Source organism: Phycodurus eques, chromosome 10, assembly GCF_024500275.1.
Source record: "Phycodurus eques isolate BA_2022a chromosome 10, UOR_Pequ_1.1, whole genome shotgun sequence".
Lineage (NCBI taxonomy): Eukaryota > Metazoa > Chordata > Actinopteri > Syngnathiformes > Syngnathidae > Phycodurus > Phycodurus eques.
The window spans coordinates 16,103,158-16,117,617 of record NC_084534.1 but is presented as its reverse complement, the minus strand read 5'-3'; the positions used below and the strand labels follow the sequence as shown (position 1 = coordinate 16,117,617).

The 14,460-nt window shown below is 39.7% G+C and overlaps 1 protein-coding gene across 1 annotated transcript; it reads right to left on the bottom strand.

The window, feature by feature from the left end:
- Nucleotides 1-3,863: 3,863 nt before the first annotated feature.
- On the bottom strand, nucleotides 3,864-12,266 carry rhebl1 (Ras homolog, mTORC1 binding like 1). The gene is made up of 8 exons (XM_061688753.1): nucleotides 11,865-12,266; nucleotides 10,415-10,486; nucleotides 7,166-7,233; nucleotides 7,000-7,082; nucleotides 6,757-6,813; nucleotides 6,604-6,651; nucleotides 4,908-4,989; nucleotides 3,864-4,776 (listed from the first exon to the last, which is right to left on the bottom strand). Exons 1-8 carry the CDS (start codon nucleotides 11,914-11,916, stop codon nucleotides 4,684-4,686), a joined length of 555 nt encoding a protein of 184 aa, XP_061544737.1. The 5' UTR covers nucleotides 11,917-12,266; the 3' UTR covers nucleotides 3,864-4,683.
- Nucleotides 12,267-14,460: the final 2,194 nt, after the last annotated feature.

Genomic DNA, 14,460 nt, shown 5'->3' with positions numbered 1-14,460 from the left:
TTGGGACACTTCAAGTTCAAGGTCTCAGGACACCACATGGGTGGATCACAGACTTTCACAGTGAAGAAAAATCCCTCCATTGATGCCCAACTAATGTGATGTGTGTAACATCGTATGTACTTATTCACTGTGTTAAACACAACCTTTTAATGAGTGTATATATAATGATGGATTTTTTCTGTATTAAAGCAGGGGTGGGGAAACCGTTTTTCCTACCAGGCGTCATTCAAGTTTTGTTTTGATTTTGTTGTTTTGTTTTTGCCATTGTACAATAAACTAAACTAAAGTAAAACCAATCACCTCTTGAAGACTCATGACACTGAGAACCCTCATTTAATATTTTGCAATAATTTTGCTAAAAACATTTCATGTTTTTTACATTTACAAAAAAAAGTCTTAGATTTTGTAAACTCAATATACAGTTACATACTATCTACAGTGGGTACAGAAAGTATTCAGACCCCCTTATATTTTTCACTCGTTATATTGCAGCCATTTGCTAAAATCATTGAAGTTAATTTTTTTTGTTCATTAATGTACACACAGCAACCCATATTGACAGAAAAAAAACAGAATTGTTGAAAATTTTGTAGTAGTAAGTATTCCAACCCCTTGCTCAGTATTTAGTAGAAACACCCTTTTGAGCTAACACAGCCATGAGTCTTTTTGGGAATGATGCAACAAGTTTTTCACACCTGGATTTGGGTATCCTCTGCCATTCCTCCTTGCAGATCCTCTCCAATTCTGTCAGGTTGGATGGTGAACATTGGTGGACAGCCATTTTTGTGTCTCTCCAAAAATGCTCAATTGGATTTAAGTCAGGGCTCTGGCTGGGCCATTCAAGAACAGTCACTGAGTTGTTCTGAAGCCAGTCCTTTGTTATTTTTGCTGTGTGCTTAGGGTCATTGTCTTGTTGGAAGGTGAACCTTCGGCCCAGTCTGAGGTCCTGAGCACTCTGGAGAAGGTTTTTGTCCAGGATATCCCTGTACTTGGCCGCATTCATCTTCGATTGCAACCAGTCGTCCTGTCCCTGCAACTGAAAAACACCCCGACATCATGATGCTGCCACCACAATGCTTCACTGTTGGGACCGTATTGGACAGGTGATGAGCAGTGGCTAGTTTTCTCCACACATACTGCTTAGAATTGAGACCAAAAAGTTATATCTTGGTATCATCAGGCCAGAGAATCTTATTTCTCACCATCTTGGAGTCCTTAGGTGTTTTTTAGCAAACTCCATGTGGGCTTTCATGTGTCTTACACTGAGGAGAGGCTTCCGTCGGGCCACTCTGCCATAAAGCCCTGACTGGTGGAGGGCTGCAGTGATTGTTTACTTTCTAGAACTTTCTCCCATCTTCCGACTGCATCTCTGGAGCTCAGCCACAGTGATCTTTGGTTTCTTCTTTACCTCTCTCACCAAGGCTCTTCTCCCCCGATTGCTCAGTTTGGCCGGACAGTCAGCGCTAGGAAGGGTTCTGGTCATGCCAAACGTCTTCCATTTAAGGATTATGGAGGCTACTGTGCTCCTAAGAACCTCAAGTGCAGCAGATATTTTTTTGTTACCTTGGCCAGATCTGTGCCTTGTCACAATTCTGTCTCTGACCTCTTCAGGCAGTTCCTTTGACCTCATGATTCTCATTTGCTCTGACATGCACTGTGAGCTGTAAGGTCTTATATAGATAGGTGTGTGGCTTTCCTAATCAAGTCCGATCAGTATAATCAAACACAGCTGGACTCCAATGAAGGTGTAGAACCATCTCAAGGATGATCAAAAGAATTGGACAGCACCCGAGTTAAATATATGAGTTTCACAGCAAAGGGTCTGAATACTTACGGCTGTGTGATATTTCAGTTTCTCTTTTTTAATAAATCTGAAAAAAAATCAACAATTCAGTTGAGTGAAAAATGTAAGGGGGTACCCTTATGGGGTATCAATGATCATGAGAAAGGTTAGACATCAACCCAGAACAACATGGGAGGAGCTTTGATCTCAAGGCAGCTGCGACCACAGTCTCCAAGAAAAACATTGGTAACACACTACACCGTAAGGGATCAAAATCCTGCAGCGCCCCCTGCTCAAGAAGGCACATGTATAGACCCGTCCGAAGTTTGCCAATGATCACCTGAATGATTGGGAGAAGGTGATGTGGTCAGATGGGACAAAAATCGAGCTGCTTGGAATCAATTTGAGTCGCTGTGTTTGGAGGAAGAGGAATTCAGAGTATGACCTCAAGAACACCATCCCCACCATCCAGCATCGAGGGGAAAGTGTTGTGCTTTGGGGGTGTGTCTCTGCAAAGGGGACAGGTCTTCACTGCATATGGATGGAGCCTTATACCGTGAAATCCTGGGTGACAAACTCAATCTCTCAGCCCAAAAATGTAATTGGTCATGGATGGGGCTTCCAGCACAACAATGACCCAAAGCACACGCCAAGGAAGTGAAAAAGTGGCTAAAGAAGAAGCACATTAAGGTCATGGAGTGGCCTAGACAGTCTCCAGACATAAATCCGATAGAAAATCTGTGGAGGGAGCTGAAACTTTGAGTTGCCAAGGCACAGCGTCGAAAACTTTAGGATTTGGAGAGTATCTGCAAAGAGGAGTGCTCCAAAATTCCTCCCGAGATGTCTGCAAACCTGGTGATCAAGTACAAGAAAGATCTGACCTGTGTACTGGCCAACAAGGGGTTCTGCATCAAGTACCAAGTAATGTTTTAACATTAGTCAAATATTTATTTCCGCCAATGAATTGCAAAATCAATCTTTTATGTGATTTTCTTTTTCATTAGCTGTCTCCCCCAGTAAAAATACACCTACCATTAAAATTATAGACTGTTCATGTCTTTGTCAGTGGTTAAAGACAAACATGGAAACACAACCATTTATACTCACATTCACATCTAAGGAAAATTGCGAGTCTTCAATAAACCTAACGTACATGTTTTTAGAATGTGGCAGGAAGATGAAGAAAACCAAAGCATGCATGAGAACACACCAATTCCACAGATGAAGGATGGCGGCCAGATTTGAACCCCCAACCTCAGGATTGTGAGGCTAATGCGCTAAACCCTTGTCCACAGCGCCATCAGATGGAAATTTCTAATGACCAATTAACCAACTATTAATAGTCCTGCGATTGGCTGGCGACCAGTTCAGGGTGTAGCCCGCCTCGAGCCCGAAGATAGGTGGGATAGGCTCCAGCACGCCCGCGACCTTAGTGAGCAGTACAGAATGATGCAACTTGGAAGCCTAACAGTTAGTGGTACTTTGGAGGTTCCACTGTACGTTGAATCAGTTTAGTTTTCCTTCAAGTGTATTGTGAGATGTGCAATTTTCAATTTGGCCAATAAAAATGTGAAACAAAAAGACACTACCACATCAATTGAGTAACAGATTTTATATACAAACCGTTTACAGCAAGATTTCTGAATGAACGCTGACCGTCATCGGCATATCGGCGTCCATGTTGTGCACACCATCACCACCACCATCAACACCCATGAGATCAAGTTAATAGACGGAAGTAGAAACCCTATAAGAGCACCTTTGGTCGTGAAGGGAACCAGATGTGGGAGTTTTGAAGATGTTTAAGGCACAAGACACAGCATAACCAGCCTCCGTCCATCGTAAAACTACTTACTCAGCAAAGCACTTCATATTTATATAAAAAAAAAAAAAAAAAAGACATAACGTTGCAAACTATATGAGGAAAAAAAATATGTAATGTGATTATAGTCCACAGACAGGTGTATTTTAAGGCAACAAGTGCCAAGAAAAACTAAATGCAAACATTGCATGTCATGAAATTCAGTTTACATTAAATCACGTGCATGATATCATGGCTCCATAAACAAGAATCGGCAACTCAGGCTTTTCATTTCATTGTATTTTACAATGCTAAAATGACGTGATAAATTACTATAATGCACTACTCTAAACTCATGTGGAGCGCAAAAGCCAGCGTAATTCAACAAACAAAAAAAGACCAGCAAAACCTATTCTATTTATGCGTAAAAACTATAGGTGGCAAAAATCTAAGATATTTTTCTAACCTATAGTAAACGGATCTGAGGGTTCCATAACAGCTTTGCTACAGGTGATAGAAAAGTTAAAACTGTAGAAGTGAGGGCAGCGGACTAATCTGCTCAGCAGAAAATCTCACAGGTATGTATGTATGTATAAATAGCTTGAAAGGAACCTGAAAACATTACAATGGAAAGAAGTGTGGAAAGAGTGTTTTGTGAAGGCTCGTAGTAGAGCATCTAAGGCAGTCCACCACTGTGACATAATCAACCACCACATTTAGAGCAATGTGAACTGGGAATCAACAACTGTCAAGCCGCCGCCACCACCACTATACACCAACCACTCAAAAATTACACAAACCAATGTTTCAACATCGGGCATTCACAAATAATTACCATTGTATGTTCGAGGGAATTCTGGATACAGTTAATGAGGATCTGTCTTTTCTTTGGGCTAAAATGATACCCACTCATCAAATATCTCAAGCAAATGTCCAATGAAGGTGCTTCTTTGCCTGAGCTGCTTCTTGTGGAATAGTTTGGCGTGAATTGAAGATGGCAGCACTGCCAGGTCTTGTTGGTGAGGTCGCTGTTGGTACACTGGTGGAGCAGTGCCTCCTGTCTTCAGCAAGTTACTTTTACCAAGTCCTCAATACACCCTTACATCATGGCACACTTCTTCTCCTCTGGCGGGGCATTCCCGTCAGCTTTCTCCATCTCCAGTATGATTCGCTTGAAAACCTCCACGGCGGTCTGCAGCGCAGGAAGAAGCAAGTAGAGAGTCAGAAAGTAAGCAGACAACGGTCAATGAGATGTGCAAAAAAAAAAATATATATATATATATATATTTTTTTTGGTTTTGTTTTAAAGGAGTCTGGTGTTACTTCATTCTCCTTGGCTGAGGACTCCATGAAAGCAGCACCCCAGGAATCAGCAAGCTTCTTTCCCTCCTCTGGCTTTATGACCCTGAGAAACAGACAGTGAAAACACTGCTTATGCAGCTAAAATGGCACACAGTTGAGCACCAGACATCTGCCAAGACTGAAACTGGGGGGGGGGAGCCAGGGAGCGGTAGATAGAAATCCAGATAGCAAAGACACAGAGTGAAGAGGATTCATTACTGTGTTTTAATTACCAATGTGCTTGGATTAACAGACGATTGACAATTGAAGACCCTATCAAGTGAATTCAAATATTTGTTTCTTGCTGAAAATGTGTACAAAGACTGAGAACGATGTATTTCTCATTCGTGGCTATTAGGGTTGCACGGTGTACCAATACAAAAAACTACCATGGTACCTCACCATCAAAAACGATACCATGCTTTTTTTTTTTTAAGTAGCGGTGTGTGTGTGCGCTATGAGTCTATGTACAATAGACAACTGAACTGAAATATCACACAGCCATAAGTATTCAGACCCTTTGCTGTGACACTCATATTTAACTCGGCAGCTAAGTACAGGGATATCCTGGACGAAAACCTTCTCCAGAGTGCTCAGGACCTCAGAGTGGGGCGAAAGTTCACCTTCCAATAAGACGATGACCCTAAGCACACAGCTTAAGTAATGAAGGAGTGGCTTCAGAACAACTCCGTGGCTGTTTTTGAATGGCCCAGCCAGAGCCCTGACTTAAACCCAATTGAGCATTTTTGGAGGGACCTGAAAATGGCTGTCCACCAACGTTCATCATCCAACCTGACAGAACTGGAGGGGATCTTCAAGGAGGAATGGCAGAAGATCCCCAAATCCAGCTGTGAAAAAAACTTGTTACATTATTCCCAAAAATACTCATGGCTGTATTAGCTAAAAAGGGTGCTTGTACTAAAAACTGGGCAAAGGGCCTGAAAAAAAAAATACCGCTTTATCCTCACAAGCGTCTCGCGGGCGTGCTGGTGCCTATCCCAGGTATCTTCGGGCGAGAGGCGGGGTACACACTGAACTGGTCGGTTTATTTTTTGTGAAAGCTAATATGCATTGTTGACTGACTGTTGAAAGCCCTGTGACGATCCCGCGGAATATATTCCAGTCACCAGAGGCTTTTAACAATTAGAAAAAATATTCTGATAAAAACAATTTAAACTAACATTAAAAACGAATTCCCCTTTTCATGCTTTAACATACAACTTTATCTGTTCAATGCGATTGGCTGGCAACTAGTTCAGGGTGTATCCTGCCTCTCGCCCGAAGATAGCTGGGATAGGCTTCAGCACGCCCGCGACCCTAGTGAGGATAAGCAGTCCAGAAAATGGATGGATGGCATTATCTATTTACCTAGAACTTTCTTCCTTGGATTTCTCTCCTCACTGCTTACCTACCTCACAACATACCCGCTTGGAAAGCTGCTATGAATGAACAGATTTGATTGGCCCAGTTTGATCTGTGCATTTCCTGTGTAGTTATATTTACTTCTCTAAAGACCAGAAAAGGCAACTGTAATCGCCCAAACATTATATTGGTTAAAATAGATTCGTCAAACTATAATAATAGTACGTCTGGCGAATGGAACTGACTTAAATACGTCCCGATTCTTACACATATTAAGTCCGCTGAAACATTTTAAAACAAGTAGAAATGTTCTTACCTTTCCATGTGGAGATCTTTTTTGTTCCCAACAAGAACGGTTGGAACTCTAAATAGAAAATATTGACATTGAAACATACAAAATATGTTAGTTTGTTTTTTGGTGGAGAGGGGGCAATTCTGGAAGTATTTAACTTAAAAAGATTAAACTTACTGAATCTTTCCAACCATGTCTAGCAGCTTGTCATGTAGAACCTGAACAACCTCGAAACTGAGCAGAGAATATCCATAGCTCATTTATCACATCATAATTGGCTCAGATAAAAAGCCTGATTTCAATACAGCATGATCTTTTAAAACTTGAGATGACAAAGGAACTCAGGTAAAAAACAAACAAACAAAAAGCTTTTTTTCATTTTTATTGGTGTGTTACATTCTTTATTAGGCAACTTCATACCTTTTCATGGATGTCACAGAATAAACAAGGACATAGCCGTGGATGTCCATTGAGTGGGACTGTGGAAAAATTGAGTATTCATCCTGCAGTTGATAGGATGCCACATATTAGTCTCAGGCACAGGACACATTATTTGTAAGTTGTCATTGATTTTCACACAACTCACTTGTCCAGCAGTGTCAACCAGTTGAAGATTGAAGTCTTGACAATTGACGCTGACCATTTTATTGAATGCTGGGAAGGGGAATTAACAAGTTTATAAAGTATTTTTTTTTAAATACCGAATTTCCTCAGATAGTGGCCTCCACACTAATCGACACCGTGCCTCAATTAATCACTAGGTACTGGGTATGTTACACTCTGGAATCAAAATAAACCACCACCTTGTGTCCCCTGTGGGGGGGGGGGGGGGTGAAACCCACACAAAATACAGGTTGTTCTACTAGGTGGCTGTTACTACCTTTACTACAACTATGTTGCTTACGCCGTTGCTAGCCAAAAGCGGAGCCACCAGTGAGGCACGTCACAACAGTCCTAAATAAATTTAAGTGTGGCGTCTTACTGGCTACCACTAAAGGCCATTACTCAGTTATGGCCCCACATTATACTCCTTCTGGTGTGCACAACCTGGCTACCAGAAGGCAGTGTAATACAGACATACAGACACAAACAAGGGACAGGTTCATAAGTGACTCAGTAAGATGCAATGATAAACTGTTTTCCGCAGAGGATAATGAATATATGCCAATGAGTATTGCTATTTTGTCTGACTACATGTGCTACCGCCGTTTGTGTTCAAATATCCATTGTTTAAACGGTTTTAAAGCGTCGACAACGATGCCCTTCGGTAGCTCGTCTATGGCATTTTGCAATGTGTGTTAACATTAAGACAGAAAATCCTAAGACAGTTATAGGGTTGTTTTAAATGCACAAAGTGGAATTCTCTTTGTTTTTTGTTTAGTTTGGCAGTAAACGTCATGGGAGTGGCAATAAACAGCCTCTTTTTGAAGAATTGTTCATAGATATTTTTGCTTTTATTTTGTTTTGTTTTAGTCTCCTGTCAGATTGGCAGTGCATTTGTTCTCAATTGCCTGATATGGATAAATAAAGGTTAAATAAAACAAAATTAAAAAAAATCTGTCAAACTGCTGCTTGTTGTGAAGTGATTTGAATTGGGGTCCATGCCAACATCTAGCATTAATATCTCAAATAATAGCTGGCAAGTCAACGCAAAATAAATAAATAAATAAAATTAAATAATAATAAACCTAGCGACAGCGCTTATCTTGAAAAACTCTTTAAGTCGGGCCACTCGTGTCAAGGTACAAGAGACAAGACGATCATTATTTCAGTATACAGTACAGCGGAACCTCGATAGAACGGACTAATGTGGTTGTCCGATAAAGCCGATTGTCTGTTACATTGAAGCACTTATTTTTTAGGCCATATGCATCCATATGACTACATAGTACAAAATAATTGTTTTGTAGGTTCATTTTGTGGCCTACAATGTCCACTACAGCAGTGGTCCCCAACCACCGGTCCGTGAGGCATTTGTTAACGGGCCGCATAGAAAGAATGACCAATTTATATCATTTCCGTTGCATTCCGTTTCGTGTGTCAAATGTGTTTTATTTTGAAACTTGACCGGATCTTCGCCACCGCAACTGCTGCGCGTCTCAATTGACAAGTCAAGACTGCACAGAACACTTCTGTTTCCGCTCTCAGCCGACTCGCTAATGGCGGCCAAGCTCAAAGAACCAATCATTTCATAAACGGATTCAGTTCATTACGTTCACTGAAAATAGTCGTTCTTTTGAACAAAACATTCCCAAACAAAACACTAAACTGCACGTCGGTCATGTGATACGTTACTAAAAATAAGGATGCAAACTAGCGAAAATTAGTAAAAAAAAAAAAAAAAATGTTTTGGCGAGCTTCTTTTCAAAAGGAAAAAGGCCACCTGAGGAGCCAGAAGAAGAGCGTACGAACTCAAAGAAAAATATGTTTTTATTATTATATTTTTAATAGACAATATCAGGAGTCCTACTTAAAATACGGGTTTAGCTCACACAGAGTCCGCTCTGCCTAATGCTGTGTGTGGCGACAAGCTAGCCAAAGACAAGTGGAGACCAAGCACTCTGGACTAAAACATAAACGGAGTTTTTTGAAAGAAAAAGGGATCAACTGAATACACTGCTACCATTTCCAAAATCCTATCTTTGTGAAGCGGGCTTTTCTGTAGTGACGGTAACGAAGACAAAACTACGGAGCACAATGGACATAAGGAACAACCCCAAGGCTCACACTGATTCTGCGTTGAGTTGTTGTATTTAACAGTGTTTAAGCCGGTTGTGTTAATTTATATATATATATATATATATATATATATATATATATATATATCCTTAAAAATAAGGATATATATATGCTGGTATTTCAAGCTTTCTATATATATTTTTTTATTATATTCCCCCTCCCCCCATTTATATATATATATATATATATATATATATATATATATATATGCCACACCTTGACAGCCGGTTTGTGGGGAGAAAAATGCCTCCTCTAAACCGGTCCGCAGTGCAAAAAAGGTCGGTGAACACTGCAGTACAGTACAAAGTTATTGTAAATAATGTATACAAAAAAAGCTTGAAAATGTTTGAAAGTTTCACATTAAATCCAAACTTACCACGCTGGTGTGCTTAGTCATGGTGACATTTTTTACATACAGCATTCTTCATAGGAGAGTCGCTTTCATGAGCCGCGAGGAATTAGTCTGCTTTCTAGTTCCTAATCTAATGCCAAAGGCGAGCGGCTTGACAAAAAAATCTGTTACTGTACCAAAAATAGCATGTTCCAGACTCCAAAGACACTTATTTCTCAGAGCCAACACTGCCACCATGCCGCTCTCGCTCCTCTACGCTACGAGTCTATGTACAATAGACAATAGATATTTCCATCATGACATGGCTGGCACGTCAATGCCCCACATTCAACTTTGCTGCCACGTAGGTACGTAGGTTTTTTTTGTATATCTGTGACCCGGATATACGTCAGTCCCATTCTCTGCCTGCATTGCGCCACAGCACCAGTAAACAACAGCAGCCAATTCTGGAACTAACAGACTTTGTCAATGCAGTTTAAGTGACAAATGGAAACTACTTTTGAACACATTGTTCAGTCACAACGGTACGTTTTATCTGATACCCGTTATATCGAGGTTCCCCTGTACATGCTTTTTGGAACATTTTTGCTTTGTGGTGCGCTGTTTCTACTGTAAAACATGCCTTGGATCAATTAAGGTTGGGAAACACGACACATAATTAAATTAATCTCGTCATTCGATGAGGAAATGTGGTAATTTTATAGATCATGGTAATTCAATTCTATACTGCATGGTGAAACTTACTGTTTTCAATTGTGGGGTCATAGGAGTCGACAAACTGTCCTTCCACAAACTGTATTGTGAGAGATGACTTTCCTGCAGAGGGAAAATGGACATACTGTAACTTACCATGTGCTTTAATAACAGTATTTAACACACATAAAACAGTTTTACAACTGCAATCAAATCAGGATAAAGAAAAGACTACTCCAAAAATATCAGCTACACACAAGATGTGTGCATCCGCCGTTGATTGGATGTTGGAAGTGGTCACTCAACGAGCGACACTCTTGATCGCGCAATTTGAGTAGCGATGAAAAGGCTAATGATGTAAAATGTGTCGTAGCATGACTTCAAATTTCTCAAAAGAGCAAGTCCATGCATTATAATACTATCACAACATTTCCCGGCTTTACAGTTGACAAACCCCCCTCAAAAACTTCAAGGTGAGTAATATAATTTTTCAAATCCATAAGCGCATCCTGATTATATTTTTTCCTGGGCTTCTGCCAAATGTGATGTAAATTGTTTTTTTTTTTACCCACCGCTGGCCAGGTCCCTTTTGTGATGTTAGTCTGAGCATTCACTTTGAACACTAATTTCATAAATGTTATCAACTACAACTGCCTCTTAACTGTGCTCTATTTATTCCTTACTATGTATTTTTAAAACTTGTGGCGAGTCGGTTAATTCTCGCTCTTAATTTTCCTTTTGTTCATGCACATTCGAGTGCCAAATTTAACCACACGTCACCCGACTGCCATCTGCAAACTCTGTTTGGATCCTGACCATTTTTTTTGTAAAACTGGTCCCTTAGCTTTTTACAATTATTTTAAGTTAATCATTATAATATGTAATATATATGTGTTTATCAAGCGTTCAAATTAATGACACCAGCCTTGTGATTAAGATTATTAAAGTTTGAAACTCAGATTCAACAACAACAAAAGAACATCTACATTATAACGCAACGTAGGACAGAAATTGGTAAATTTTCACCGGTTTTAAAGATTCAGAGATTCTTATACCACTTGAATCATCTTTACAAGAGCTGTCACACAGACCAACATAATGGAACATAAAGCTGATAAATATCGGAAAATATGAACATTATGTTGTAAAACGGGATATGGATCAACATAGGGATATTCTACTTATTTACTTTGTGACATACACGTTGTTAGGAACGTATTATGCTTTACTTACTAACCTAACAGGAATGTCACGGAAGTTTTATCACACCCCGGGTTTGAACATTATGCGCGGCTACAGCTGAAGGTCCACTTGTAGGTTTTGTAAGAGGGAAAAAACACATGTGTAATGATTCTATGTCAACACAGAACGCATGTTGCTGACGTCAGCCTGCTACGAGGAAAACAAAACCAGGACGTTCGCCTGCTAGCCAGCCAGTTAGCAGGACTTTAGCCTCTGAGCTAGCTAGCTGGGAGAGCACGATCTCGGGAGCTTTACTCACCTACAGATCTGTAACCGATCACAGCAATCTTTCGGCACTTCGGCTGAGGCATTGCGGCGGAGACGGCGTCGATGACCTATCAACTGTTGTAGCACGCGAAGTAGTTTGACGCTCTGAACAAACTTTTATCGCCACATTCGTCTCACGTCACGTGACAACAACAAACTTTCGAGGAGCTCTGCGTTGGGCCTGATTTACCAGCTCGAAGCAGTTTCACCACAGGAAGTACGCCTTGTACTTTTTTCACGGGGAAGATTGCTTGTTCTCAGTCCAGTACTGTACAGTGTACGATGTCGATCATAAATCGAAATCTTAAAAAGATGGCCCGAACTTGAACAGCTTTCGAAATAAGCTCCCTTTCCCCCCCCCCCAACGCGGTTACAACTAGCAGGCTAAAGTAACGGAAAGTGTCATTGTGTAAGCACACCGTCGTAAAAAGCAAATCTTACGTCACAAGTGCTGCAAAGCTACTACGTGGCACCAGGGGTCGCTCTCGGCGCCCTGCAAGCCACTGTGATGGATGTTAGGCACTGCTTTCAACTCGACCTTTCCAGGCAGGACAACAAAGTGTCACAAAAGTATTCACACGCTCTACTTAACCCATGCATAGTATGTTCCGGCTGGCCCAATTTTAATCTTTCCAAAATGTATTACCAGCCTGTCTACCATTACTAAATGAATGCTTAGTCTTTAATCACCTTTTGGAGAAAAGGGAACGTGTATTTTTATTTGCTACATTGCAGATACAGCACTTGTTTTTGCAAGTACATATCTATGACCTCTGTATGACTTATGTTCCTTATTTTTAGTATGATCCTCTTTATGCTGTTTTACACTTTCAATGTTTTGAGATCTCCCCATCATCGTTTAAAGACCAATGGGTGCATGGTTCCACAGGAACCTGTGCAAATGTGGTGGAACACAAACAGTTCTCGGACTGTTTCAAACCTCGTGAACACCATCTAAGTTGTCCTATAAAAATACATATATACTGTACATGACTTGGACTTTTACTGTTTCAACTAGATTCCCCCATGCCTGTTCAATGATCAACAGGTGCATGTTTCTGCAGGCACCTGTGCAACTGTGGTGGAACACAGACAGTTCTCAGACTGTTTAAACTCCCACCCCCTGAACACAGTCCACAAAAAAATACATAGATTTATAGAATGTACAGTTTCACACTTTCTAGATTTTTCACCATTACCACAATTTTCCTTGATTTGATTTGACACACAAATCTAAAATCCATTTTAGTAGACACAGGTCAAATTTGATCAGCCTCAATGTATAAAAACCTTCTAGCACCTGTACAAAAGAATGCCATTTTTCAATATTTTCATTTTATTTGGGGTCACTTTAGGAAAAGTAATCTAATTTCAGGGTGAAAGAATGTCATTTAAGGTATTTGCATTGCCATCATATGTCAAAATGAATTATTTGATCCGAACAGTTTAGGTTCAGATACTGATATAAAAAAAAGACTTAAATAAAATTAAAAGTATTAATCCAACTCATAAAAAAATTAAACAAGCAAACAAACTTGGAACAACAAAACATCACATCCCTGCACACAAAATAGTTTCCATCTTTTTTTTTTTTTTTACTTTCATAGTGCTGTACTAAAAGGTAACTAGCGTTGCTTTGCTAACGTTGTGCAATGACTAACAAAAAAAAGTTAAAATAGCAAACGATAACAACAGAAAAATACACTTCACCTGAATGTGTGTGTGTTTTTTTTTTTTTTCCAGATAAGACGTAGACTTTTTTAACACCAGGAACTTGTGTTTTTTAGGTTGGCACAAGACACAATGGATTCTTGTAGCTCAAACAGTTCTCAAAAAGGCCACGGATGGGGAATATCTTGGTTCTCAGAACCTTTTATGTCATTGTTGTGAATGCTTCCTGGCTCATGTTAAACCTTATAAGTCCTCAACCAATCTATCAATCAATCAATCAAAATCACAAGGCAGCATGACCAGAATAAATTTAACATTGTTTTCCGTATGACAAGAAAGGAGCCAGGTGGAAGGCAGAGTCAGTTGCAGTAAGCATTGCCAAAGATATGGTGGCCATTTCTACGTTGCAAAAAGAAGCATTTAGTGTAAATTATTTTGGGGTCCAGTTAGAACCATCGATACAGAACATATGAGTGGTTCTCAAACCTTTTACACCAAGTACTGCCTAAAAAAATATTTTTCTCTCCAAATATCACCATAATGACCAACCTTAAAATACATTAATATAGCTTGTTCATGGAAAACGAAAAACTATTACAAATCAATTTATTATTGTAAGCCATTGTAACATTATGGGCAGTTTCAACATTAACAGGGCTGAAATATTGGAAAAGAAAAAAATGAACTTATAATGATTCGATTAAAATATATTGCAGATAAGTTAAATACAAATGTACTTGAGTGTTTAAAAACAAACAGTTCTTAGAGATTTAATGCAAGTGTAATGGACTGTACTTAAAAGTTAAATACAACTGAATTGTATTTGAAAAAAATGTACTGTACTTGAAAAGTAAAACAAATGTTCTGTACTTGATAAAAAAATAAATAAAGTTTAAACAGGCTGTCTGCATAGCTAA

Bases quoted from the DNA above. Each gene is read 5' to 3' on its own strand.
- rhebl1 (XM_061688753.1), bottom strand. From the start codon at position 11,916: ATGCCTCAGCCGAAGTGCCGAAAGATTGCTGTGATCGGTTACAGATCT. The intron at 10,487-11,864 runs GTGAGTAAAGCT...TTCCCTCTGCAG, and splicing joins GATCGGTTACAGATCTGTAG to GAAAGTCATCTCTCACAATA. The intron at 6,814-6,999 runs GTATGAAGTTGC...TTCTCTGCTCAG, and splicing joins TCTGTGACATCCATGAAAAG to TTTCGAGGTTGTTCAGGTTC.